The 25,286-nt window shown below is 57.8% G+C and overlaps 1 protein-coding gene across 3 annotated transcripts in view; it reads right to left on the bottom strand.

Annotated features, from left to right (window-relative positions):
• NIBAN2 (niban apoptosis regulator 2) overlaps window positions 1-25,286 on the bottom strand; it is a 38,890-nt gene that overhangs the window by 4,442 nt on the left and 9,162 nt on the right. For all 3 annotated transcript variants that reach the window (XM_077189347.1, XM_077189348.1, XM_077189346.1), the window contains exons 2-13: window positions 16,717-16,847; window positions 11,570-11,698; window positions 11,382-11,487; window positions 9,599-9,766; window positions 5,068-5,183; window positions 4,883-4,987; window positions 3,235-3,397; window positions 2,240-2,427; window positions 1,906-2,061; window positions 1,211-1,327; window positions 258-365; window positions 38-149 (exon numbers count right to left, since the gene is read on the bottom strand). In XM_077189347.1, coding sequence (XP_077045462.1) covers window positions 38-149; window positions 258-365; window positions 1,211-1,327; window positions 1,906-2,061; window positions 2,240-2,427; window positions 3,235-3,397; window positions 4,883-4,987; window positions 5,068-5,183; window positions 9,599-9,766; window positions 11,382-11,487; window positions 11,570-11,698; window positions 16,717-16,847 — 1,599 coding nt within the window. The remainder of the gene's footprint in view (window positions 1-37; window positions 150-257; window positions 366-1,210; window positions 1,328-1,905; window positions 2,062-2,239; window positions 2,428-3,234; window positions 3,398-4,882; window positions 4,988-5,067; window positions 5,184-9,598; window positions 9,767-11,381; window positions 11,488-11,569; window positions 11,699-16,716; window positions 16,848-25,286) is intronic.

A 25,286-nucleotide genomic window follows, 5' to 3' on the forward strand; every position in this document is an offset into this window, starting at 1 on the left:
GGTCACCCCCTCCTCTCCAGGTGCCACAGGAGCCTACCTTGCATGATGTCTTTCATCACTGACTGCAGCACCACCTCCTCGTAGGTGTTCTCCACCAGGATGAAGCTGGCAAAGTCCTCGAAGATCAGCTCCTGAAACTTGGCTAATTCCTGCCAGAGGAGAGGTGGCTCAGCCCAGCAGGTTGGGGGGAATGGATGCTCCAGCCCCTCCATGGGAGTGGACAGTCCTTCCCTGCACCCCAAACCTTCCCTTCTTACCCCCTTGCAGGTGGGTGCCAGCTTTTTCAACAGGAAGGGGATGGTGATCTGCAGCAGGGCCTCCCTGAAGAACTTCTTCCTCACGGTGCTGCTGTCATAGTCGAATTTCTGCAGGGTGAGAGGGTGTCCCAGGTCACCCAGGGCTGTGTGCTGGCTGCCCCTCTCCACAGGCACAAACCCCTGAGATTTGCCCCCCAGTCCATTCACACAGACCCCTCTGGCCTCACATCCCTCTCTGCAGCTGTTTCCCAGTGTTTCTGAGCCTGGGTAGGAGCCAACTCTTGCACTGCTGGCTGCAGGAGGGTTTGGGGGCCAGTCTGAACCCTGGGGAGCTTTTACAGATATGCTCAGAGGGGACCTGGCTCCTCCAGCAAAATCCATGAAACCCCCAAAAGACTTGAAATGGATAACATCACTGCTAGCCTCTTCCCTGGCCCTGGAACAAGGCCACCAAAGGCCACCAAAGGCCACCAAAGGCCACCAAAGGCCTGACCCCCTGGCTCAATGTAGGAATGTGCCCCTTGTTGACAGAGTGACAAAACTCTCCTTTGTCCCCTTAAAAAGGAAAGAAGCCCAGAAGTTTCTCTCCTCGATTAGGTGAAAAAGGCATCTCACAGGCCTGGGGGACTTCACCTCACACTTAAGGATGGCCAATTGGACAGGAGCCAAAAAGTCCCACCTGAGCAATTTATTAGAAAAAGAAGAGAACAAAAAACCTAATGGCTTTTGTGAGGTGTTTTACCAAGAGCAAGAACCTCTTGCACCTAGATCGGTTTTTCTCTATAAAGAGTTTGCTATTTTGCCTTTTATTTAAACCTTTTTGTTTTCAACACTGCAACAGAAGCCATCCTGCTCATTTTATGCCTCCAACGGTAGCTGAGCTATCTTGGGTGTGAAATAGACCTCCAAAAGCTTGTAAGACCTGGCTCAGAAGAGCTCCTCTTTCAGCTCACCTTGAGCACCCTCTCGAGGATGCGCTGGATGGATTTGCAGAGCTCATCCTTGCCCTGCAGCTTGCCCAGCTCCTGGTGCAGCAGGCTCTCGAAGGTGTACACAGCATCGTCCATTTGCTGTGGCCAGAGACACATGGTCAGCGTGGGGGGCACCCAAAGAGTGGGCAGGGACCCTAAAATCCCATCCAGTGCCACCCCTGCCATGGCAGGGACACCTCCCACTGTCCCAGGCTGCTCCCAGCCCTGTCCAGCCTGGCCTTGGGCACTGCCAGGGATCCAGGGGAGGCCACAGCTGCTCTGGGCACCCTGTGCCAGGGAAGAATTCCTTCCCAATACCCAACAGGCAATGAGCCTTCACTCTGCACAAATCCCTGACCTCCCAGCCTGGCATCCACAGCCCTCACCCCCAGGATCAAGGCACTGGGAGAGGAGGTTGCTCAGAGCTGGTGTTGCACCCCCTCATCCCCTACACTCCACATCAGTTTAGGCTGGATCAGACCCCAGAATTGGCTCACTGGCCTTGCTGGTGCCAGTGGCCTCTTTGGCAAAGGGGCAGCTGTGCTGGGATGCCCAAGCCCACCATGGGCTGCAGACCAAAGAGACAGCACAGACATCCCAGCCTGGACCAGCTTGGGCTCCCCAAAGCTCTGTTCCCAGCCCAGGGGAACTGGGGAGGACCCTGGTCCCCATCCCACCTGTCTCATGTAGATCTGGGCCCTCTGCTTGAAGACAGACGTGCTGGAGACATCGAATCGCTGCTGCAGACCCTCCAGTTTCAGCTGCTCCATCTTCTCATAGCACGACTGCATCTTCACGGGGTGGAAGGCCAGGTGGGAGAGCTTCTCCATGTACTGGGGACAAAGCCAAGCTCAGCCTCTCCACGTACTCAGGACAGGGACATTCCACCCCACATGGGTGGACTCTCCTCAGCCTGGGCTCTCCCAGTGCTGTCCACACTGGGGTGGAAGCAGGACTGGCCCTGTCAGCCCTGAGCTGGCAAGGAGCACCCCCAGCACCACCAGGTCTCACCTCCACCAGCTTCTCCAGGCCGCCCTCGTTGACAACGTTCATGTTCATGTCGGTGACCTCCTTGAAGAACACCTCCCGTGCCTCAGCAAAGCCCTGGCTCGTGGGGGTCATCAGGGCCTCCAGGATGGAGGAGATGTAGGGCTGGACGTGGTTACGGACACAGACCTCTGCCTTGGGCAGGACAAAGGCTGGGAAAGAGCAGGGATGGGGATGGTGAGGCCGCTCTGTCCTTCCAGCCCTTCACATCACATCCTAAACCCACCCCAGCAACGAGGAGGAGCTGCCTCTGCTTCCAAACCCTTCCAGGAGGAGTCTCCCCTTTCACAACAACACAAGGAACTCCTGCAGGGTGCCCCTGGTCTGTCCTGAACCATCCACTGCCATGCCAGGGGGTTGTGGCATTCACATTCTCTGAACAGAGATATAATTCTCTCTCTCAGGTTTTTTCCTGGAGAAGTACAGAGAGAAAACAACTTTTATCTCTGCTTGCTGCTCCTACTGTTTTGCACACGTAGAACGTGGTGGGAAGATTGTTTACCTGAAGGAATTTGGTAATTAGATTCTGGTGGAGATTATGTTAATTAGCATATCAAGTCCAAGCTGTGTGGACTGTCAGTCTGCAGACAGTCATGAGTTTTTCAGTTAGTAGTATGATTATAATATAATGTAATGTAATGTAATATAATATAATATAATGTAATTCAATATAATATAATGTAATGTAATGTAATGTAATCTCTCTTTAATGTAGTTATAATGTAATATAATATAGTTTAAATAAAGTGAATGTTCAGCATTCTGAATCAATAGAGTCAGATGCCACTCATTCCCTGCCCCAGGGGTCACCTTGTTTCACTATAGGGGTGACTGCCCACCTTGTCCCCCAATCCCCTGGGACGTGCACCCCCCTAAGGGTGCCAGGGGCTGTGCTGCACCCCAGGGACAGCCCCCCAGGAGCCATGGGCACACCCACACGTGCCAGGGCATCCCTGTACCTCGGATCTTGCTGGCCAGGTGCTCCTTGGAGGTGATGATCTGGTCCATGTCCGTGCGGATGGTGCTCTCCAGCTGCGGCCGCTCCTGCTCACACCTGGCCACAGCTGCATCGTACTGCACCTTGGCCAGCTCATAGACCATCCTATAGACAGCATCTGACACCTGGGGGCACAGGGGGGGTCAGAGACCCTCCAGCTGCACCCCAAACAGTGCCTGCAGTTCCAGCATCTCCTGTGCCCTGACAGGACCCTTTCCCTCAGCCTGCCAGGGGCTGCCACACCAGGGACCCCCCAGCAGGGTGAGATGGAGCTCCTGCAGTGCAGAAATTGCTTCCAGGTGGTGCTGGAGGGGCAGAGAGGTGAGCACTGCCTCAATCAGGCAACCTGCCCCAGGTAGGGCTAGGGATGCTGCAGGTTTGGGAATGCTGCAGCTCTGGAAATGCTGCAGGTCTGGGGATGCTGCAGGTCTGGGGATGCTGCAGGTCTGGGGATACTGCAGCTCTGGAAATGCTGCAGCTCTGGGGATGCTGCAGGTTTGGGAATGCTGCAGCTCTGGGGATACTGCAGCTCTGGAAATGCTGCAGCTCTGGGGATGCTGCAGCTCTGGGGATGCTGCAGCTCTGGGGATGCTGCATGTCTGGAAATGCTGCAGCTCTGGGGATGCTGGTGTTCCAGGGACAGTGGTGGTCCAAGCAGGAGAGCCCCAGCCCACCCTGAAATCTGTTCCCTGCCCTGTTCACCCTCCCTGGGCTCCCAGAGCCAACCTCCTGAGCAGGATGGAGCCGCTCGCTGAGGCTTCACGCTCACTTTGAGCCAAAGGCTGGGATTTTGAGGCTGGCAGGATGCAGAGCCCTCCCCTCCTCCCTCCTTCCCAGCCACAGCAGCTATTGGAAAAGCAGCGTTTGTGTGTTTTCAGGCCGCTCAAGTGGCCCATTACGAGCCTGGTGGTAATTATCGGGGTTTAAGGTTTTAACAGGCAGCTCTGAAGAGCCCTCAGTCTTTCGCAAGGGTTTGGGCTGGATTTAGCCCGCGCTGTTCTAAAAATGGCTCGCTAAATTTAGCCGGGACAGGCTTCGCTCCGGGGCTGGGCTTCCTCCTGTTTGCTCGGCTGGCCCCAGGCGGGGCTGGGCAGGGCTGGGCAGGGGCACTCAAGGAGCTTGAAAAATCCACTCTGGAGAAAGCACGGATTCTTTGGAAGGGGCCGGGAGAAGGGGGCAGCGAAGCCGGTGGGCACCGAGCCCAGCGGGGAAGGGAGGTGGGCACAGAACCCAGCGGGGAAGGGAGGTGGGCACAGAACCAGTGGGGAAGGGAAATGGGCACAGAACCCAGCGGGGAAGGGAGGTGGGCACAGAACCCTGTGGGGAAGGGAGGTGGGCACAGAACCCTGTGGGGAAGGGAGGTGGGCACAGAACCCAGCAGGGAAGGGAGGTGGGCACAGAACCCAGCGAGGAAGGAAGATGGGCACAGAACCCTGTGGGGAAGGGAAATGGGCACAGAACCCTGTGGGGAAGGGAGGTGGGCATCGAATCCAGTGGGGCAAGGGAGGTGGGTATCGAGCCCATGGGTGAAAGGAGGCTCCCCAAGCCGGCTCTGCGGGCAGGGGAGGGCAGGGACGCTGGGGACCCCCCCGGCAGCCCCAGCCCCACACCTGGATCCAGGTCCGCTGGCGCTCTGGGGCTTTGCCCTTCAGCCGGGGGCCGATGGTGCTCCTCAGCTCGGGGAGCAGCTCCTCCATCACCAGGTTGCTCAGGACCTGTGGAGGCAGGAGGTTTTTGGGGAGCCTGCTGAGCCCCCCCCAGCTCTCTGAGCCCGGTTTGGGGGTGCGGGGCTCACCTGGGTCTCGTTCCCGCAGAGCATGTCCCAGGTGCCGTACTGCTCCTTGGACTGCCGGTACATGCGGATGGCGTCCGTGAAGGCGGGAGCCTCCACTCTGGAGTCCTCCGAGATCCCTGCGGACGGGACACGGCTCAGCAGCCTGGAATTGGGAGTGAGGGGCAGCCCGGCGCCCCCAGCCCACCTCTGTGTGCTTCCCCACAGCCCCGGACCCGTGCAAGCCCCCAGGGCTGTCACCAGGACTGGGGATGCTGGCCCAAGGCACTGCCCCTGACAGGGTGGGGGACTCCTGATACATCCAGAGTGATCCCTCCAGAGCCACCCTGAGGGCAGGGAGCCTGGGTAGGATGGGGGCTCAGTGATCCCAAATGGTGCACAGGGAAATGGGGGCACAGTGACCCCAAATTCTGCATGGGAAAATGGGGGCTCAGTGACCCCAAATGGTGCACGGGGAAATGGAGGCTCAGTGACCCCAAGTGGTGCACAGGGACTTGGGGGCACAGTGACCCCAAATTCTGCATGGGGAAAAGGGAGCTCAGTGACCCCAAATTCTGCATGGGGAAATGGGGGCTCAGTGACCCCAAGTGGTGCACAGGGAAATGGGGGCTCAGTGACCCCAAATTCTGCATGGGGACTTGGGGGCACAGTGACCCTTGATGGTGCACAGGGAAATGGGGACTCAGTGACCCCAAGTGGTGCACAGGGAAATGGGAGCTCAGTGACCCCAAATGGTGCATGGGGAAATGGGGGCACAGTGACCCCAAATGGTGCATGGGGAAATGGAGGCTCAGTGACCCCAAATGGTGCATGGGGAAATGGGGGCTCAGTGACCCCAAATTCTGCATGGGGACTTGGGGGCTCAGTGATCTCCAAAGGCACAGCAGGAACAGGGGCTCACCAGGATGGGAGGTTCAGTGACCCCCAACCCCACAGAGCACCCAGTGAGCCCCCAGCACTGCGGGATGGGCAGCTGGGGGGGCTGGAGGAAGAGGGGCCCTGTAGGGAGCAGTGAGGCTTGGGAGGAAGAGGAAAGTGGCCAAGAGGCCTCAGAAGTGAGTCAGGGCCAGGCTGTCCCCAGGTTGAGTCACTGCAGCACGAGGGGGGCTCGGGTGCCACACCCCCCCAGCAGGAGGGGCAGGGCTGGGGACAGCGAGGAGATGGGGACAGCAGGCAGGCAGCACAGCCCAGGAGCTGTGCCACATGTCCCCTGCCTTGTCCCAGCCTGTCAGGGCCCTGCAGGTCCCTGCCAGACAGGGAAACATCCCTGGGAGAGAGCCCTCCAGCCCAGCTCCCCTCCCCATGCCCCGAGGAGGGGATCAGGAGGGGATCTGAGCCTGCTGGGAGCCTCCAGGGGATCATCCCTGCACTGCTGACATATCCACAGCACCTGGCAGGGCTGGGGACACTGCTGACACCTGTCCCACAGCACCTGGCAGGGCTGGGGACACTGCTGACACCTGTCCCACAGCACCTGGCAGGGCTGGGGACACTGCTGACACCTGTCCCACAGCACCTGGCAGGGCTGGGGACACTGCTGACATGTCCCACAGCACCTGGCAGGGCTGGGGACACTGGTGACACATCCACAGCACCTGGCAGGGCTGGGGACACTGCTGACACCTTCCACAGCAGCTGGCAGGGCTGGGGACACTGCTGACACATCCACAGCACCTGGCAGGGCTGGGGACACTGCTGACATGTCCCACATCACCTGGCAGGGCTGGGGACATGTCCAGGTGTCCAGGAGGGACAGCCCAGGGCAGTGAGCAGATCTTTCCCAGTGCATACAGACTTTTCTAAGGGGATTACAATTAACTCCAAGCCTAAGCAGCTTTTGCTAAGGGGCAGCTTAATAATCAGGGGAAAAAACCACTGAGAAAGTAAAATCTGCTCTTTTCTCAGTCTTTGGTGGGAGCCAGAGCTGGGCTGAGCTTCCAGGGGTTGGAGCTGCTCCATCCATGGAGCTCAGATCTCCTCCCAGGTGGGACAATCCTCACCTCCTGTCCCTGCCAGGCCTGGGGCAGGATTTGCCTCCCAGGAGCCTTCCCAAGGTCACTCACTCCAGGCTGAGCCTGGGGACATCCCTGAGTCTGTCCCCAGCCCTGTGCCTGTCCAGGCAGGGCTGGTGCAAGAAGCCCCTGTGCCACTTCCCAGGGCAAATTTAATGAGTTTCCTTCATTAATGTGAGGTTAAGGACCTGGAGGGACAGGACACAGGGAATGACTCCCAGTGCCAGAGGGCAGGGATGGATGGGATATTGGATTAGGAATTGTTCCCTGTGAGGGTGGGCAGGCCCTGGCACAGGGTGCCCAGAGCAGCTGGGGCTGCCCCTGGATCCCTGGCAGTGCCCAAGGCCAGGCTGGACAGGGCTGGGAGCACCTGGCACAGTGGGAGGTGTCCCTGCCATGGCAGGGGTGGAACTGGATGGGATTTAAGGTCCCTTTAAATTCAAACCATCCTGGAACAAGGGGCAGGAGCCCTTGGGTGGGCACTGCCCAGCCCCAGGTGGCACCAGACTGGCCAAGGGACAGTTTTGAGCAGCCAGGGGCTCCAGGGACACCAGGCTGACCCCGTCTGTGTGAGGAACAGAGCTGCACATCCCCAGTCCCCACAGAGGAGCTGCTGTTCCACAAACACAGCCTGAGACAGGGAGCTGAAAATTCCCACACCAATCACAACCAGAGGCAGAAACAGAGCCTCTAATTTAGGGGAGGAAAAAAAAAAAAACCAACAAGCTAAAGTGCTTTCCAACAACAAAAGAGCCTTCATGGAATATGAAACAGGATCCTGGAGCTCCCAGGAGCGGAGAGAGGCAGGAAGAACAAAGTCACAGACAAATCCAGGCTGGAGGAATGCAGCACTGAGCCCTCCCTGGCCACTGCCCACTTGGGAAGGCTTTTCCATCACATGCTGAGGACAAGGAGAGGGAGGAGAGGATTTTCTGGCTGGCAGAGGGGGTGGTGGAGGGGCTCACACCTCCCCTGTGTCCCTCAGCAGCACCCAGCAGGTGGGAGGGGAGTTAGAGATGAAAATTGGAGGTTTGTTAGCAGGAGATCAATTCCTCTTTTATCCAGAGCTGGTTTTGCTCACAGCTGCTGCTCCAGCCAGCACAGAGAGTTCTGGGGTGCTGAGCTCACCCAGAAATGAGGTGGAATTGAGGGGTCACAGCACCCAGCCCACATAAAGGAGGGGGCACATTCAGCCCAACGAGCTCAGACACCCCCAGCACAAAATAAAAATAAAAAGAGCAGTTTTTCAGGAAATTTAATCCAATATGGGGGGGTGGGAACCCTCAGTGAAACCCAGGCTCCAGATCTCACCCTATTACAGCAGCTCTGGCAAAACTGAGGCAAAATTGAGGCTCCCCAGAGTTCCCAGGAGTGAAAGAAGCATTTAGAAATTGGGCAGAGTCTAAAATGCCCACTAAAACACCTGATTTCGAGCAGGTTTCAGCTCTGGCACCGCCTTCCTCAGGAAATTTCTCACCATCCCAAGCATGGCCAGGACTTGGGGCTCAGCCCAGGAATGCCCAGGCCACAGCCAAGCAGGAAAATCGTGTTTTCCTGCCAGAGTATCACTGATGTGGGAGGCAGGTCCTGCCTCCACCCAGCTGCACAGCACTGCACCCCTGCCCAGAGCCCTGCACCCCCTGCCCACAGCCCTGGCAGCCCCTGGGGGGAGTTTTGGGGTTTGGTGATTTTAATTAACAAATATTTTCTCCCTCAGGGTGGGAAATAGGCATGAGGGCAGCTCTGGAGCCAGGCTCTGTGCAGGCTCTGGGTAATAGTTCCTCATGGGCAGAGGATGGAGCTGGGCACAGGGATGCTCCAGGGAGCTGGGGGTGATGCTGGCCTTGATGAGATGCTCAGTCATGGAATCTCAGACTGGTTTGGGTTAAAAGGAACCTTAAAATCATCCTTAAAACCCCTGCTGTGGGCAGGGGCATGTCCCACTATCCCAGGGTGCTTCCAGCCTGGCCTTGGACACTCACAGGGATCCAGGGGCAGCCCCAGCTGCTCTGTGCCAGGGTCTCACACCCTCACAGGGAACAATTCCTAATTCCCAGTATCCACCCATCCCTGCCCTCTGGCACTGGAGGCCATTCCCTGGGTCCTGTCCCTCCATCCCTTGTCCAAAATCCCTCTCCAGCTCTCCTGGAGCCCCTCCAGGCACTGGAAGGCCCTCCCTGGATCCTTCCCTGTAGCCACATTTCTCTTCACAAAGAGAAGAGAAAGGCACAATTCTTCTCAAGAATATTTCTGGGTTTTTCCTTTCTCTGAGAAAGAAAACCCAGAGAATGTGGAGTTCACAGAGAATGCAAAACCCAGAAATATTCTTGGGAAGAATCATGCCTTGCTTTTCTCTGTAAAGAGAAACGTGGCTACACTTCCCTTCTCCAAAGTCCCTCAACAACTCCCACCCAACTCCTCACGAGCTGCAAAGCATCCCCTCTCCCCAGAGCCCCAGGCTGGCCTCTGCAGGTGCCTGTGTGGAGCAGGAGGTGGCTGCAGTGTCCCCAGGTGTCACCCACCGTTGTTGCAGTGCCGCACGCAGTCCTGGAACACCGCCCGCCACTTCTCCTGCTCCTTGCCCGTCATCACACAGAAATAGTAGTGCCTGGCATAGGGGTGCCACAGCACCAGGGGGAAATCCGTGGGGCACTTCAGGATGGGAGAGTGCCCAGATTTCGGTGTCACACCTGCGGAAAAGCGGGGGTGGATTCAGAGGGAGAGGGGGACGGGCAGGGATGGGGAAGCTGCAGGATTCACACAGACCCTGCAGCTCCTTCCCAGGCCTTTCCTGGGAGCTGTTCTAAAAAAAATGCACAAAGAGCTTCATTTTTCCAAAAAGGAGATCAGGATGAAAATTGAAAATTAAAGTTAAAAGTAATTAAAAATCATGTGGTTGACACAGTCATGGACACATTTTACTTCCTATTATTTTCCTTCCTATTATTTTCTTTCATATTTTCCTGTTTCCTTCCTTCCTTCCTTCCTTCCTTCCTTCCTTCCTTCCTTCCTTCCTTCCTTCCTTCCTTCCTTCCTTCCTTCCTTCCTTCCTTCCTTCCTTCCTTCCTTCCTTCCTTCCTTCCTTCCTTCCTTCCTTCCTTCCTTCCTTCCTTCCTTCCTTCCTTCCTTCCTTCCTTCCTTCCTTCCTTCCTCTCTTTCCTTCCTTCCTCCCTCCCTCCATCCTTTCCTTCCTCCCTCCCTCCCTCCCTCCCTCCCTGGTGGCTGTGACAGGACCTGAGCAAATCCCACACCCCACTGTGGGGTCAGGGCTGTTCTCTTTCCCTACAACCCCACTCACTGCCCAGAAAAAAACCCAAAAACCAACAAAAAATTATCCCCAAAAACCCCATCCCTGAAGGTCTTCAAGGATGCTACACCCAAACCCCACTTTTTCCAGCAGCCCCTCAGGGATTCTACACCCTCAAATGATCCCTTCCAGCATCCCTGGGATGCTGCACCCTAAAACAGCCTCTTCCTAAAGGTCCCCAGGAATGCCACACCCAAACCTACCCCTTCCAGAGGTTCTTCAAGGGTACATCCCAACATCCCCCCTTTCCAAAAGGTCCTCAGGGATGCTACCACCCCAAATCAGCCTTTTCTGAAGGTCCTTAGGGATGCTACATCCTAAAACTACCCCTTCTAGAAGGTCTTTAAGGATGCTCCAGCCTAAGCCCACCTTTTCTGGAAGGTTTCCAGTGATATAACACCCCAAACTCACCCTTTCCAGTAGGTTCCCAGGGATGCTACACCTCAAATCTGCCATATCTAGAAGGTCTTTAAGGATGCCACACCCTAAACCCACCTTTTCTAGAAGGTTCCAAGGGATGTAACACCACAAAATCACCTTTTAGTGAAGGTCCTCAGGGATCTTATGCCCCAAACCCCTTCCAGAAGGTCTTTAAGGATGCTACACCCCAAACCCACCTTTTTGGAAGGTTCCAGGGATATAACACCCCAAAATCACCCTTTTCTGAAGGTCCTCAGGAATGCTACACCCCACAATTTCCAGTAGGTTCCTAGTGATGCTACACCCCAAATCTGCCCATTCTAGAAGGTCTTTAAGGATGCTACACCCCAAACCTTTTCTAAAAGATCCTCAGGGATCCTATACTCCAAACCCACCTTTTCTAGAAGGTCCTGAGGAATGCTACCCCTCAAACTCACACTTGCCACTAAGTTCCCAGGAATGCTACACCCCACAATCACCCTTTTCTGAAGGTTCCCGAGGATACAACACCCCACAATCATTCTTCTCTGAAGTCCCTCAGGGATCACACCCCCAAACCCACACAAAGGTCCCCTCACCAGGCAGGCTGTTGTTGACCAGCTCCAGGTACTGCTCCACGGAGGTGAGGACCTTGTAGCCAGCGCTGTTGACCAACACCCGGGGCTGCTGCTCCCGCTCATAGGCCTGAGCAGGAGAAATGGTCATGGGTGGGGTGTCCCCTGGGGAATGACCCCTCTGGAGGGGATGAACGGGGGGCTGTCCTCACCAGTTTGTTCTCGTAGAGGACCAGCCCGTAGTTGTGGGGCACCACGCAGAAGCGATTCCTCCACTTCTTGTTCTCCTCGATGTACTGGAAGATGTTGCCTGAGTAGATGACGTGGTCCTCCAGTGGAACCTGCAGGGAGGGGACAGCACAGGTGTCCCAGACTGCCAAGCAATGTGTGTCCTGTCACCACTGTCAGAGCTGGGGCAGTTCTCTGCTGTCCTTGGGGCAGTTTTTTCTTGATCTCTCCCCCAGCCAATCCTCCCTGCAGGAGATCTCTGCTGTCCATGGCCACTGAGTGTCCCTGCAGGGCTGATCCAATTCCAGCATCCCATGGGGAGATGCTGCATTGCCCAGGGCAGGAGCCAAGCATTCCTACCTGGATCCAATGTGAGCCTGGCACAGCACAGCAGCCTTTGCCCAGTGCATTGCCAGAGGAGCAGCTTCTGCTGCCCTGCATGGCCAGAGGGAGCCCAGGCCCATCTGCAGCAGCCCTGGAGCTGCAGAGGAAAACTCCCCCCTTGTGCAGGATCCCTGCTCCAGCAGAGCCACAGCTGGCACTGCAGGAGGGCTGAGCCCCCATGGGATGGGGCTGTGCCACCCCCTGACACACAGGGGGCAGGGCATGGTCTGACTCTGGCAATGGTTTGGGGTTTTTTTGTGCTATTTCATTTGTATTTTAATTTTCCTAGTAAAGAACTGTTACTCCTGCTCCCATATCTTTGCCTGAGAGCCCCTTAATTTCAAATTTATAATAATTCAGAAGGAGAGAGTTTACATTTTCCAGTTCATGGGAGGCTCCTGCCCTCTTTAGCAGACACCTGGCTTTTCAAACTGAGACAACAGGGGATCAGGGAGGGCACAGCTCTGCCCTGGGCAGCTCAGTGAGGTCCATCCATGGTGGCCTGGGTGGTTGTTTCTTCTCCAAGGCCGTGCTGAGGATCTCCACTGCATCACCTCCCACAGCAGCACAAATTTTGGTGCCTGAATTGGTGCATTTGGGAGATGCTTTGAGGGGCACCACAGGCACAGCCCTAGAAAAGCTTTGAGGGGTGGCTCATCCAGCACGTGATGACACCTCTGGTCAGTGTGGTGACACCTCTGTCCCTGGCATCTCCCCCAGGGACACACTGAGCTCAGCTGACCCCTCCAGCTCCCCTGGCTGAGGGGAAGGTGGGAGCTGAGCTCTCCAGCAGCTCTTCCCAGCCCCAGCTGGAATTTCCCTGCCTTGGGGCAGGGGGAGGCTGTGTGCCACTGCTGCCAGAAGGTCCTGCCAGGGGCATCTGCAGGTGGCAGGAACCAAACCCTGCCCAGCAGGGTCTTCTGATGGGACAGGACAGTGGAAAAGCAAGAAGCCACCACAGAGAGCCCAGCACCAGATGATGTTTAGATGTTCTGGACCTCAATAGGACCAGTGACAGCTTTTTTAAACTAGGAGAGATTTTTAGTGGATTTTGGGAAGGAATTGTTCCCTGTGAGGGTGGGCAGGCCCTGGCACAGGGTGCCCAGAGCAGCTGGGGCTGCCCCTGGATCCCTGGCAGTGCCCAAGGCCAGGCTGGACAGGGCTGGGAGCACCTGGGACAGTGGGAGGTGTCCCTGCCATGGCAGGGGTGGGATGGGATGGGCTTTAATGTCCCTTCCAACCCAAACATTCCATGATTCCATGCCAGGATTCCATGCCAGGACCAGGCCAAGGACACCCTGTGCCCCCCATGCTGTGCAGCCCCTCCCCAGCTCTCCAGCACCTTTTGGCCAGCAGTTGGAGCTGGCCAACCATCCCAAACACAGCCTGCCTGAGGGAGCCAACAATTTGTCCCAGGAATTTTTATGATCCCAGGAACATAAACAAGAGCTGAGAGCTCTCGTGAGGGCTGGAGCGTGCAGCAGCCACCTCCTCTGCTGAGGCCACCCACCCTCCACCATGGTGGCCTCCAGGAGGGACCAGCCAGGGCTTGGATCCCACTCTGCCCCAGCAGGCACTGCCAGGACCCTGGGACAGGCTGGGCAGCACATGGGACATCCCAGTGGCACTGCCAGGACCCTGGGACAGGCTGGGCAGCACATGAGGCATCCCAGTGGCACTGCCAGGACCCTGGGACAGGTTGGGCAGCACATGAGGCATCCCAGTGGCACTGCCAGGACCCTGGGACAGGCTGGGCAGCACATGGGACATGTCCCAGTGGCACTGCCAGGACCCTGGGACAGGCTGGGCAGCACATGGGACATCCCAGTGGTACTGCCAGGACCCTGGGAGGAGCTGGGCAGTACATGGGACATGTCCCAGTGGCACTGCCAGGACCCTGGGACAGGCTGGGCAGCACATAAGGCATCCCAGTGGCACTGCCAGGACCTTGGAAGGGGGTGGGCAGCACATGAGGCATCCCAGTGGCACTGCCAGGACCCTGTGACAGGCTGGGCAGCACATGGGACATGTTCCAGTGGCACTGCCAGGACCCTGGGAGGGGCTGGGCAGCACATGAGGCATCCCAGTGGCACTGCCAGGACCCTGTGACAGGCTGGGCAGCAGACAGGACACTGAGCAGGAGGAATTCCTATTTCTACACGGGGTTTTTCCAAGACTTGCTGTGTCCCTGACCTCCTGACCCTGCTGCTGTCCCTCAGACATTCCTGGGCTGCTTGCTGGAGCTTTTGGATGAAGCAACCAACCTGGGGATGGAGGCACCTCCCGGGGGGGGCTGAAGGCATCTGAGGCACCCAAGGGTGCTGAGGACACCAGGAACCTCCACTCCTTTGTTTTTTCTAACACACCCAGGCCCAGGCAGGTCCCTGAAGAGATGGGACGTGTCCCGGTGCCTGGACAAGGTGTCACCTCCATGGGTGGGTCAGGGACACGGCCTCTGTGAGCAGCCAGGGCTGGAGGCTGAGCTCAGGGAGGCATTGCCCAGATTCCTGAGCAGAGCCACCCCTTTAAGGCCCAGACAAAAGCAGCAGCCCGTGGCCATGGGCAATCACATCTCTTGCTGCTTTCAAGGACAGCAGCTCCACCAACCTGGCCAGGCAGGACCCCAAGAAAACCAGCCCAGGGAGCTCCCCAAGCCATGTCAGCTTGTGAGCAGCCCCAGCTGAGCTGATCTGCCTTGGGGAAGAGGGGAAGGCAGGATCCCACAGAGCCACAGCACCAATCCCATCCCTTTAGCCAGGCAGGAGACACGTGGCAGACCAGCTGCTGATGGAATAAAACCCAGGCTGAGCCCTGACACGGCTCTGGGGACCCTGGGGAGCCACCAGCACCCTGGGAGCCCCAGCACAGCTGTCCCCTCCTCACACACCCTCCCCACCCCAGGGAGGCACCCAGGGGGCTCCTCCCAGCCCCAGGAAATATTTGGGACAGGCAGGTGTGGGCCAGGCTGTGGGAGCCCCTGGGGTGCCCAAATCCCTGTCAGAGGACCAGGGGCAGAGGGTGTCAGGGAGGATTTTTCAGGAGCTCTGGATTATTGGAGAGGCCAGAAGCAGATGTGTTTATTCCATATTCTCATTGCTGTTTTATCTTGTTGGTCTTTCAGATGGCTGCTGCAGATCAGACCCAGAGCCACCTCTGGGATCACCTGCCAGGGGCTTCCTGCTCCTCCCTAGGGATGTGCCCAGGTGGGAGCAGCACTCACACCCAGGAGCAGGGGGACACTGCCTGGCACATCTGCTCAGGGGGGCACTGAGGGGTCCCTGCAGCCCTGGCATGGAGCACAGACTGGCATGCACACAGCTGACCCTGCTGTGTGCCCCTCCATGGCGTGGGACAAACCAGGGAGCCCTGGAGTGGCCCCAGGACGGGCTGGGCCAGCAGCACAGGAGCGAGGAGAACCTGAGCCCCAGGGCCAGCAGCAGGGAGAGGGACAGACAGGAGGTGCCAGCTCTGGGGAGTCCCCAGCAGTGACTCACCCAAGGGGAATGAGCCCCCCTAAAGTGACTCCAGAATCAGTTACCAGGGCTGTGGGAAGGACAGGGAGCTGGGGATGGAGATGGAGGCTTTACCTTGTGGTGGGAAGGACAGGGAGCTGGGATGGAGATGGAGGCCTTACCTTGCTGTGGGAAGGACAGGGAGCTGGGGAGGGAGCCCTCACCCTGTTGTGGGAGGGACAGGGAGCTGGGGATGGAGATGGAGCCTTTACCTTGTGGTGGGAAGGACAGGGAGCTGGGATGGAGCCCTCACCCGGTTGTGGGAGGGACAGGGAGCTGGGGAGGCAGCCCTTACCTTGTCAAGGCTGTGGGAAGGACGGGGAGCTGGGGATGGAGGCCTGGAGCCCTTACCTTTCTGTGGGAAGGACTGGGAGCCCTTACCCTGCTATGGGAAGGACAGGGAGCTGGGGATGGAGGCCTTATGCTGCTGAGGGTTCTGTCCTTGCAGTGGGAAGGACAGGGAGGCCTTGCCTTGCAGTGGGAAGCACAGGGAGCTGGGATGAGCCCTCACCTTGCTGTGGTGAGCACAGGTAGCTGGGGATGGAGCCCTTACCCTGCTGTGGAAGCACAGGGAGCTGGGATGGAGCCCTCACCCTGCTGTGGAAGCACAGGGAGCTGGGGAGGGACAGGGACAGGGATCTGGGATGGAGGCCTCACCCTGCTGTGGAAGCACAGGGAGCTGGGGATGGAGATGGAGCCCTCACCTTGCAGTGGGAAGCACAGGGAGCTGGGATGAGCCCTCACCTTGCTGGGGAAGCACAGGGAGCTGGGGATGGAGCCCTTACCCTGCTGGGGAAGCACAGGGAGCTGGGGAGGGAAAGGGACAGGGACAGGGAGCTGGGATGAGCCCTCACCTTGCTGTGGTGAGCACAGGGAGCTGGGGAGGGACAGGGACAGGGACAGGGACAGGGACAGGGACAGGGATGAGCCCTCACCTTGCTGTGGAAGCACAGGGAGCTGGGGACGGAGCCCTTACCCTGCTGTGGTGAGGACAGGGAGCTGGGGAGGGACAGGGACAGGGACAGGGACAGGGACAGGGAGGAGCCCTCACCTTGCTGTGGTGAGCACAGGGAGCTGGGGAGGGACAGGGACAGGGACAGGGACAGGGACAGGGACAGGGACAGGGACAGGGACGAGCCCTCACCTTGCTGGGGAAGCACAGGGAGCTGGGGATGGACAGGGACAGGGACAGGGACAGGGACAGGACAGGGACAGGGACAGGGAGGAGCCCTCACCTTGCGGTGCAGCAGCTGGGCCTGCGGGCCCCCAGCGCCCTCGATCTCATAGCGGACGCTGTTGAAGAGAGCAACCCCAAACTGCTCCTTGTAGCAGCGGCAGAACTCGCCCAGCACCTTCCCTGTCCTCTCTGTGGGAAAAACGACAAAAAAATTTTAAAATTTTAAAAGTTTAATAGTAATAAAATGGTTATAAAAATAGTAATATAATTAGAGTAATAAAAATTTGAGTAGAGTGATAATTAGAGTAATAATTTAGAGTAATAAAAATTGAGATTAGGACAATATGAAACAATAAAAACAAAGAGTTATGGACAGTCCAGGTACCTCTTTCTGGGCAAAATAAGCCCAAAAAAGGACCCACATTAACAGAGGATTAACCCTTAAAAGCAATAGCCTGTTGCATATTCATACACCTCATCCATGATGCATACATTCCATTCAAACACAGGATTCTGTCTGGGCAGAGCCAACTTCTTCCTCTGAATCCTGATGGGTCTACATGGCAGAGCAAGGTCGGAAGAAGTTCGTTTCTCCTGATAATGGAGCCATAAATTCTCTTTCTCTGAAAGATTCAGGTGTCCTGTGGCTGCTATCTCAGTGTGAGTACCTCATTCCTTTCTTTAAAAAAATATCCCACATACGTAGTTTCTATTTTAACCACAAAAGTTACATTTGAACTACAAAACTACATTTACCATACTACTAAAATGTTAATACAACACTACTAATCAATAGAACATAATACATATAGTAAATATCTGCATAGGGCCATATAATAGGCACTTTTCACATCTGCAATGGCACAGCACAGCCATGTCAGGCAGGGGCTGGGTTTGGGCTCTGAGCCCCTCAGAGCCCAACCAGACTCCTCCCCAGCCACCCTCCTGCCTGCTGGAATATAAAAATATATCTGAACAGCTTAAGCCTCAGTGTGCACCAGCCACACTGTCTGTAACTGTTCTTAGAATTTTCTCAAAGCACCCTAAAATTCATCAAAGTTACTGAAACATCAACTGTACTAAAATAAGAAAAAAGAAGCTGAGAGACTGCATACCAAGATCACAAGAACTAAATAACAGAAGACTGTAGAACACCTACACAGTAACCAATCACAAACACTAAAAAATGAAGGCAGAAAACAAAAGAACAGAATGAAAACACCAATCAAGAAGTGTAGATTTATAAAATCTGTAAAAGTGTATGTAATATAAAAGTGTATGTAATATAAACAATAAACAACTTCTACTTAATCATATTAATCAATTATTCAAGAGTCCTGGTTTACCCACAATGCTGCAACAGCCTTTGGTGCAGGGACCAAGGCAGAACTCGCTGCCTCCTGCCCTCCCTGAGCAGCCCAGAGCCTGATTCAGGGTCAGGATGATCTCTTTTTTTGGCCTTTCACATTAATTTCATGGATTCCTCTCCCCAGCAGGAAATTCCTGACATTGAGCTGATTCCGGCCGTGCCGGGGGCTTCCTGTGCCTTGTGCAGCTCCTGGCCCTGCTCTGGCCACCTCAGCTGGCTGGGGTTGGGGTGAGCCCCCCCATTCCCCAGCCCAAACATCACTGACACCCCCTGACCCCACTGTGCCCCACAAGGGCCATCCCACAAAGCAGGGCTGGGACTGGGGTTGGGCTGAGGGGAAAGGACAGCCTGGACCTCCCATACTCACCCACCTGAGGCAGGGACCCCCATCAGGACCCCAAACTCCAATCTGGGATGAGTCCAAGGTGCTGGGAGAACCTGAGCTGCCAGGCATCCCCCTGCACCCCACACTGGAGGAGATCCCCTCCATCCCACAGGCAGCCCCTGGATGCAGCCCCTGGATGCAGGGGGTGGGGGCACACTGCAAACCCACCCCCCACAGCAGGGATGGGGCTTTGCCAGCCCCAATGTGGCCAGAGGAGCCCCTTGGGCACCCTGAGCCCCCCAGCACCTCCCCACCCCTGCCCCAACCCCACACGGGGGTCCCACACCAAACCCCATCCTGAAGCATCCCAAGGCTGCAGAAACAACTCCCCCCCGAGCTGCTTTTGGCACACAGAGCCTCGACTTTGAACTCCCCAGTCAACTTTGCCCCAGAGCCTGTGAAAAATGAAGAATTTGAGTCTCCTCCAACAATTTCTGACAGCTCAGGCTTGGCCGGAGCGCTGGCGATGGGCGCGGGGAGGATGGATCCTGGCCCTGCATCCCAGTGCTGGAGCCAGCACGAGGCTGGGGGCACAAACCCAGACAAAACAGACAAAACAGCCCCCACACCGGCTTGGCACAGCCTGGCAGCAGCCAAAACCTCCAAGAGGAGCCAAAACCTCCAGCAGCTGCCAAAATCTGCAGCAGGAGCCAAAATCTGCAGCAGGAGCCAGCCCGGAGCTGTGCTGGCAGCCAAGGCAGCACAAGGAGCAGCTTTGCTGCAGGGTGCTGCAAATCCCCATGGGATGAGCAGCTCCAGAGGAAAATGCTGCCCAGGGAGGGATAAACCCATCCCTGAGGAGATGCCAGCACTGCCAGCCACAGGAGCAAACCACAGACCAGCAGCATGCTGGGCCAGGGTGAAACCCCCAAAATGGGACAAATCACAGCAAAGGATGAGACACCCCAGCTCATCCCAGCACAGAATTCCTCAGCCTGGGTTTTGGCCTCTCCTCCTGGCCTCCACACAGCACCTCTGTTGCAATTCCTGTCTCCCAGGCTGTGTGATTCTGGCCAGGGCTCTGGGCAGCCATGCAGAGAGCTGAGATTGAAAAGGACATTCTGAGGTTTCATTTCCTTTCAGTCCATGGGAAAAAAAGGAGCCCCCGGTCCCCGGGCAGGCGAGACAGCTTAGTCACTCATTCTTCCCTGATTAACAGCAGGGCCAATTAGGAGGGTTTAAGCACATGGAAAAGCAAAAGTCAATTATTTGCAGAGGTTGGAACAAGACTTGCAGTCAAACATCCGAGGTGACTAAATCTCCCCAGGCTCAGCAGGATGCTCCAGGGTGCTGGGGGATGCTGGGGGCCACTGGTGCTCCCTGCCTCATAGCCCTGGTGGCAAACCCAGGGAGGGCAAGAGGGACATGGACCCCTGGGGGTGACATAAGAGTGGAGGGCTGTGCCTGAGCAGAGGGGGGTGCCCATGCTGCCCATGCCAGAGGGTGGCCTGACCCCTCACATCTGGCAGGGCTGATGTGTCACCCTCAGGAAGTGCCTCAGCCGCCCCCTGGCTCCTTCATCAGGCTGAGCAAAGCCTCCCCGAAGAGCTGGGGGCTGTGCAGAGCATTCCCTGCCAGCACAAGGGAGCACTGAGGGCTGTACAGAGCATTCTGTGCTCCAGCTCTGTGACCAAAGCCACCCACGAGTGGCTGTCCCTCCATGAGCAGCTTTGGCTGGACATCCAGCCAAGAGCTGGAGGGATCTGGGGACAGGGGACACAGCCCCCTTGACTGGCACCTGTCATGGCAGAGGAGGGGAACCCCTGCAGCCAACACCACCTGGCTGTGGGCTCAGACACCCACGAAGCCCTTTGGGAAACAGGAGCACCCACAGGGAGCTCCCAGGGCAGGGTGTCCCCAGCCACCCACCCACCCCAGTGCTTTCCCAACACCCCTGTTTGCTCTGGGACCAGCCCCACACCCTGCCCCTGGCACCAGCCCGTCCCTGGCACACCCAGAGGGGCGGCTGGGCTGGCACAGGTCCTGGCACGTCCCTGGGCTGGCTCCTGGCAGGGGGAAGCCACTGTGGGGTTCCAAGAGCAGTGGCAGCACCAACGCCTGGCTGGGCAGGATCCCTGTGTCAGCACCTCTGGTGACAGAGCTGCTCTGTCCCCAGCCCCCAGCTCCCCTCCTGCCTCTCTGTGACTCAGGCACACGTGGTGGCTCCAGCAGGGGGGACATGAAGGGGCTGCACAGCCCAGAGGGCACACAGAGGGCACCCAAACCCCAAACCAGGCTGGGTACAGGGTGGGATGGCAAGGACACAGCAAGGACAGGATTCAGCCAGGCCACAGCAGCTCCAGAGGGCACACAGAGGGCTCTGGGCACCCAAACCCCACACTGAGCTGGGTACAGGGCTGGGTGGGATGCTGGCAGCAAGGACAGGGCTCAGCCAGGCCACAGCAGCTCCCAGCCACACTCCAGCCCTCCCTGCCAGGTCCCCAGGGCCCCCACACCGTGCTGGCATCGCCCAGGCAAGCTGTGCTGTGGGCACAGCAGGGCACAGGGACAGAGCAGGGCAGCACAGGTGTGTCCTTGTCCCAGGTCAGCCCGAGGCTCCTGTGGCTGAAAACAGGACAGGAGGCTGCTCCCCTGCCCAGCCCCTGAGCAGTGCTGCCACCAGAGCTGTCACCCAGGGCAGGGTGACAGGCAGGGCACAGCCCTGGAGCAGTGGGTGCCCCAAGGGCAGGCACAGCCCTGGTGTGCTCAGAGGTCACAGCCAGGGCAGCCCTGGCTGGCTCCTGCTCCCTCTGAGCCAGGGCAGGAGGTGGATTCTGCCTTCAGGATTCCAAAGGCAAACTGTCCAAGCTGGTCCAGCAGCCTGCACTGGCTGTGTCCTGCCCTTGGAAGCATCTCCAGCCCCATAATCAGCCCCACACACGGAATCATGGATTGCTCTGGGCTGGAAGGGACCTTGGAGGTCATTTCCTTGCACCCCTGCCATGGCAGGGACACCTCCCACTGTCCCAGGCTGCTCCCAGCCCTGTCCAGCCTGGCCTTGGGCACTGCCAGGGATGCAGGGTGGGCACCCTGTGCCAGGGCCCGCCCACCTTCATAGAGAAAAATTCCTTCCCTAAACCCGACCTAACCCCACTGTCTGTCAGACTGAAGCCATTCCCTGTGTCCTGTCCCTCCATCCCTTGTCCCCAGTCCCTCTCCAGCTCTCCTGGAGCCCCTTCAGGCCCTGCCAGGGGCTCTGAGCTCTCCCTGGAGCTTCTCCTCTCCAGGTGAGCACCCCCAGCTCTCCCAGCCCTGGAGCAGCTCCATGGCCCCCTCTGGACTCTGTCCAGCACAGACACATCCCGAGGCAGCAGCCAGCTCTGATCCTGGCCTGTGCTCTGGGGAAAAGCCACCCAGGAGTGCCCCAGAGCCCTGATCTCCTGCAGCCCAACCCTGACCTTGCCCTGATCCCTCCTGCTGCTGCCCTTGCTGCCTGTAGGCTTCTTCACCAGGGTGGGGAGAGCAGAGCTCCAGGAACCCCCCCACAGCCCCAGGCTCACACAGAGCCCTCCCAGCACCAGAGCTGGTGTGTCCAGAGCTCGTTTTCCTCATTGCCCTTGAGATCATGTGAAAATGGGAGTGCTGCTGGAAACAGCCCAGGCCCTGGGCAGCCCAGTCAGCAGCTCCAGCCAGGGGAAGGTCAGTCCTGAACAGGTTTGCTCCAAATTTTCCTTGTCCTTCCTCCTCCTCCTCATTCTTGCTCAGCTCAGCACCGACAGGGGTATCTGTGTGTCCCTGGTGGGACAGAGCCTGATGGGGACAGGGACGTGGCTCAGCCCAGGTGTGTCCCCAGGGCTGGGCAGCCGCTCCCAAAGGCAGTGGGAGCAGAGCTCTGGGGCTGAGGGGCTGCAGCAGCACAGGCACACCCAGCAGTGGAAATCAGGGAATGGTTTGGGCTGGAAGGACCTTACAGCTCATCCAGTGCCATCTCCAGCCACACCTCCCACTGTCCCAGGTGCTCCCAGCCCTGTCCAGCCTGGCCTTGGGCACTGCCAGGGATCCAGGGGCAGCCCCAGCTGCTCTGGGCACCCTGTGCCAGGGCCTGCCCACCTCACAGGGAAGGATTTCTTCCCTGTATTACACCTAATTTCCCTTCTTTCAGGTCGCAGCCATTCCCCCTTGTCCTGTCACTACAATTCCTGATGAAAATCCCTCTCTGGCTCCTTGTGGCCCCTTCAGAGGTGCTGTGGAGACCTCCCAGGCCCTTCTGTTCTCCAACACACCCACCCACCCCTGTGTGTTCACACAGCCCCCACAGGGGCTGCAGCAGCAGCTGCCAAAGCCCAGGGGCAACTTCTGCATCCTCCTCCAAGGCCACATCCCATTGTGCCAATGGTGCAATAAAACAATTCACTGCTTTAAGATTTCCACCTGCTGCTGCTTGGAACTGAATTCCTATTTTTTTCCTGTCAAGTCCATCTAGAATCACTGAGTTACTCCCACTGCTGTATCAAGCTAAGCAAATCTGCCTCTGTGTGCCATGGCACAACCACCAGTGAGACACCAAAAGAATTTTTCATCTCAATTAATGTTGCTGCTGATATGCTTGGAATGGCCCAGCACCCACAGCCCTCAGGTGTCCCCTGAGGGGACTGAGGGGGGGCTGAGGTGCCTTTGGAAGTCCAGCCCTTGAAAAAGGCCCCTGGGATGTTGTAAAATCATGGAATAACAAATTGGTTTGGGTTGGAAGGGACCTCAAAGGTCATCCTATTCCAACACCTTCCACTGTCCCAGGAGTGGAGTGACAGCAGGGGATGGAGCAGGGTGCCCAAAGCCCTGTGGATGGATGCCACAGGGATGCCTCACCCCAGGCAGGGAATTTTCCTCCTGGTCCAGAAAAAATTAAGAGAAACAAAAAGACCAAAGCAGCTCATTGAAGCAGAACCCCTGGGCAGGGAGGGCAGGGCCCCAGCCCCGTGGGACAGCCAGGCTCAGGCCAGCTCCCCTGGCCCTGTGCAGTGTCCCCTGTGTCCCTGCCAGGGGGGACAGGGATGTGTCCGAGGGCAGGGGGGGTCACAGCCTCTGTCCCTGTGCTGGGGCTCCCTGCCCTGGGGACAGTCCCCTGTGCCATGCTGGGGGTGGCCTGTGACGTGGTGGCACAGGTGACCCCTGGGCAGTGTGTGCTGGCCTGGCCAGTTTGCCCGGGCTGCTGGGGGAGGAGTTAATTACTAATTTAGCCCGTAAATGATTAGTGAGCAGGGACAGGCTGCTGGAGGGGAGCACAGGCTCCAGAGCAGTGGCACTGACAGGGACAAGCACCACGGTGGCACTGACAGGGCCAGTGATGGCCTGGGTGGCTCTTCCAGCAAGGGAAACAGAGGCACTGCAGGGAGGCTGAGGCCACTGCTTGTCCCCAGGTCACCCCTGGCTGTTCCCCCTGTCCCTTGGCCATCCCCCTGTCCCAAATCCTGCCATTATGCAGACAGGGTGTGGGGGCATCCCCCTGAGGGCACTGCACGGTGAGGATGGGGTGCACACATGGAGGGGGGCACAGGATGCCATGGATGAGGTGCCCAGGGCACCCCAGAAGCCCTGAGCAGCACCCAGACAGGAGGACCCATGGCCAGGGGCTGTCCTGGCTCATCCCAGGCTCATCCCAGCAGGAATTTGGCAAAGACTGACAGCAGGAGGTGGCTCCAGCAGCAGCACAAGGGACAGTGCCACTGGGGATGGGGCACAGGAATCCTGCAGAGCCAGCAGGGTACCAAAGGGTTAAGCCCCAGCCGGCAGTTTAGGGTTTCGGGAATTTGGATGTGAGCTCATTTCCACCCAGAAACACAAACTCCCTCACAGGGGCCTGACTCAGCCCGGCTGAGCATCCCGAGGAGGTGCCAGCACTGGGGGAAGTTGGGCACCAGTTCCTCCTCACCCGGGGGCACTGGGACAGAGCAGGGCCTGGGGGAGGTTTTGGAGGTTTTGTTCCTGAGCACGGCCAAACCAGGGGCTGAGCCAGCAACTCTCTGTATTTCCCCCTCTCATACACACCAGGAGAGGCTGGAATAAGGAAAGCAAAGTGGGAAGAGCAAAAACTGGGAGAGTTTCCCCTCTGACATCCTTGAACCCAAATTCACCCTTCACCCAAACACACCCAAACCCACCCCAACCCACTCAAACCCACCCCAAATCCACCCCAACCCACTCAAACCCACTCCAAACCCACCCCAACCCACTCAAACCCATCCCAAATCCACCCAAACCCACCCCAAGCCACTCAAACCCACCCCAAACCCACCCCAACCCACTCAAACCCATCCCAAATCCACCCAAACCCACCCCAACCCACTCAAACCCACCCCAAACCCACTCAAACCCACACCAAATCCACCCCAACCCACTCAAACCGACCCCAAACCCACCCCAACCCACTCAAACCCACTCAAACCCATCCCAAATCCACCCAAACCCAGCCCGGGTGTTCCTGCTCTGGGCTGCTGTCGGGACTGGCACTGAGCTTGGCTGACACAAGTGGGGAGCAGAGACTGCTCTGTGCCAGGCACTGTTCAGCACCAGGCAGGACAGGGGCACTGCCAGGCTCCAGCAGCACCCCAAAATCCATTGGGAATATTTTCAGAACTGAGAACATTGCCCGAGAGGAGCTCAGCAGGGCGGTGGGGGAGGGAAGGGAGCCCACGGTGCCTCCGCAGGCAGCAGCTCGGGCTGCCCTGTGACTCAGCCGAGCTGGGAAGGGTGGGCTGAGCAGCAGGAAGGGATGAGGCAGTGGAGCCTCGCTGGAGAAACCAGCTGGGGCCGGGCCTGAACCGGTTGAGCCTCTCTGGCCGTGCCCGAGCCGAGCCGGGCTCTGCCCCCGGATGAGTCAGAAGCGCCCGTGGTGCCAGCGCAGGGCTGAGGCACCCGCCAGGGACACGGCTCTGCC

This window comes from Agelaius phoeniceus, chromosome 21 (genome assembly GCF_051311805.1).
Source record: "Agelaius phoeniceus isolate bAgePho1 chromosome 21, bAgePho1.hap1, whole genome shotgun sequence".
In the NCBI taxonomy this organism is placed as follows: domain Eukaryota; kingdom Metazoa; phylum Chordata; class Aves; order Passeriformes; family Icteridae; genus Agelaius; species Agelaius phoeniceus.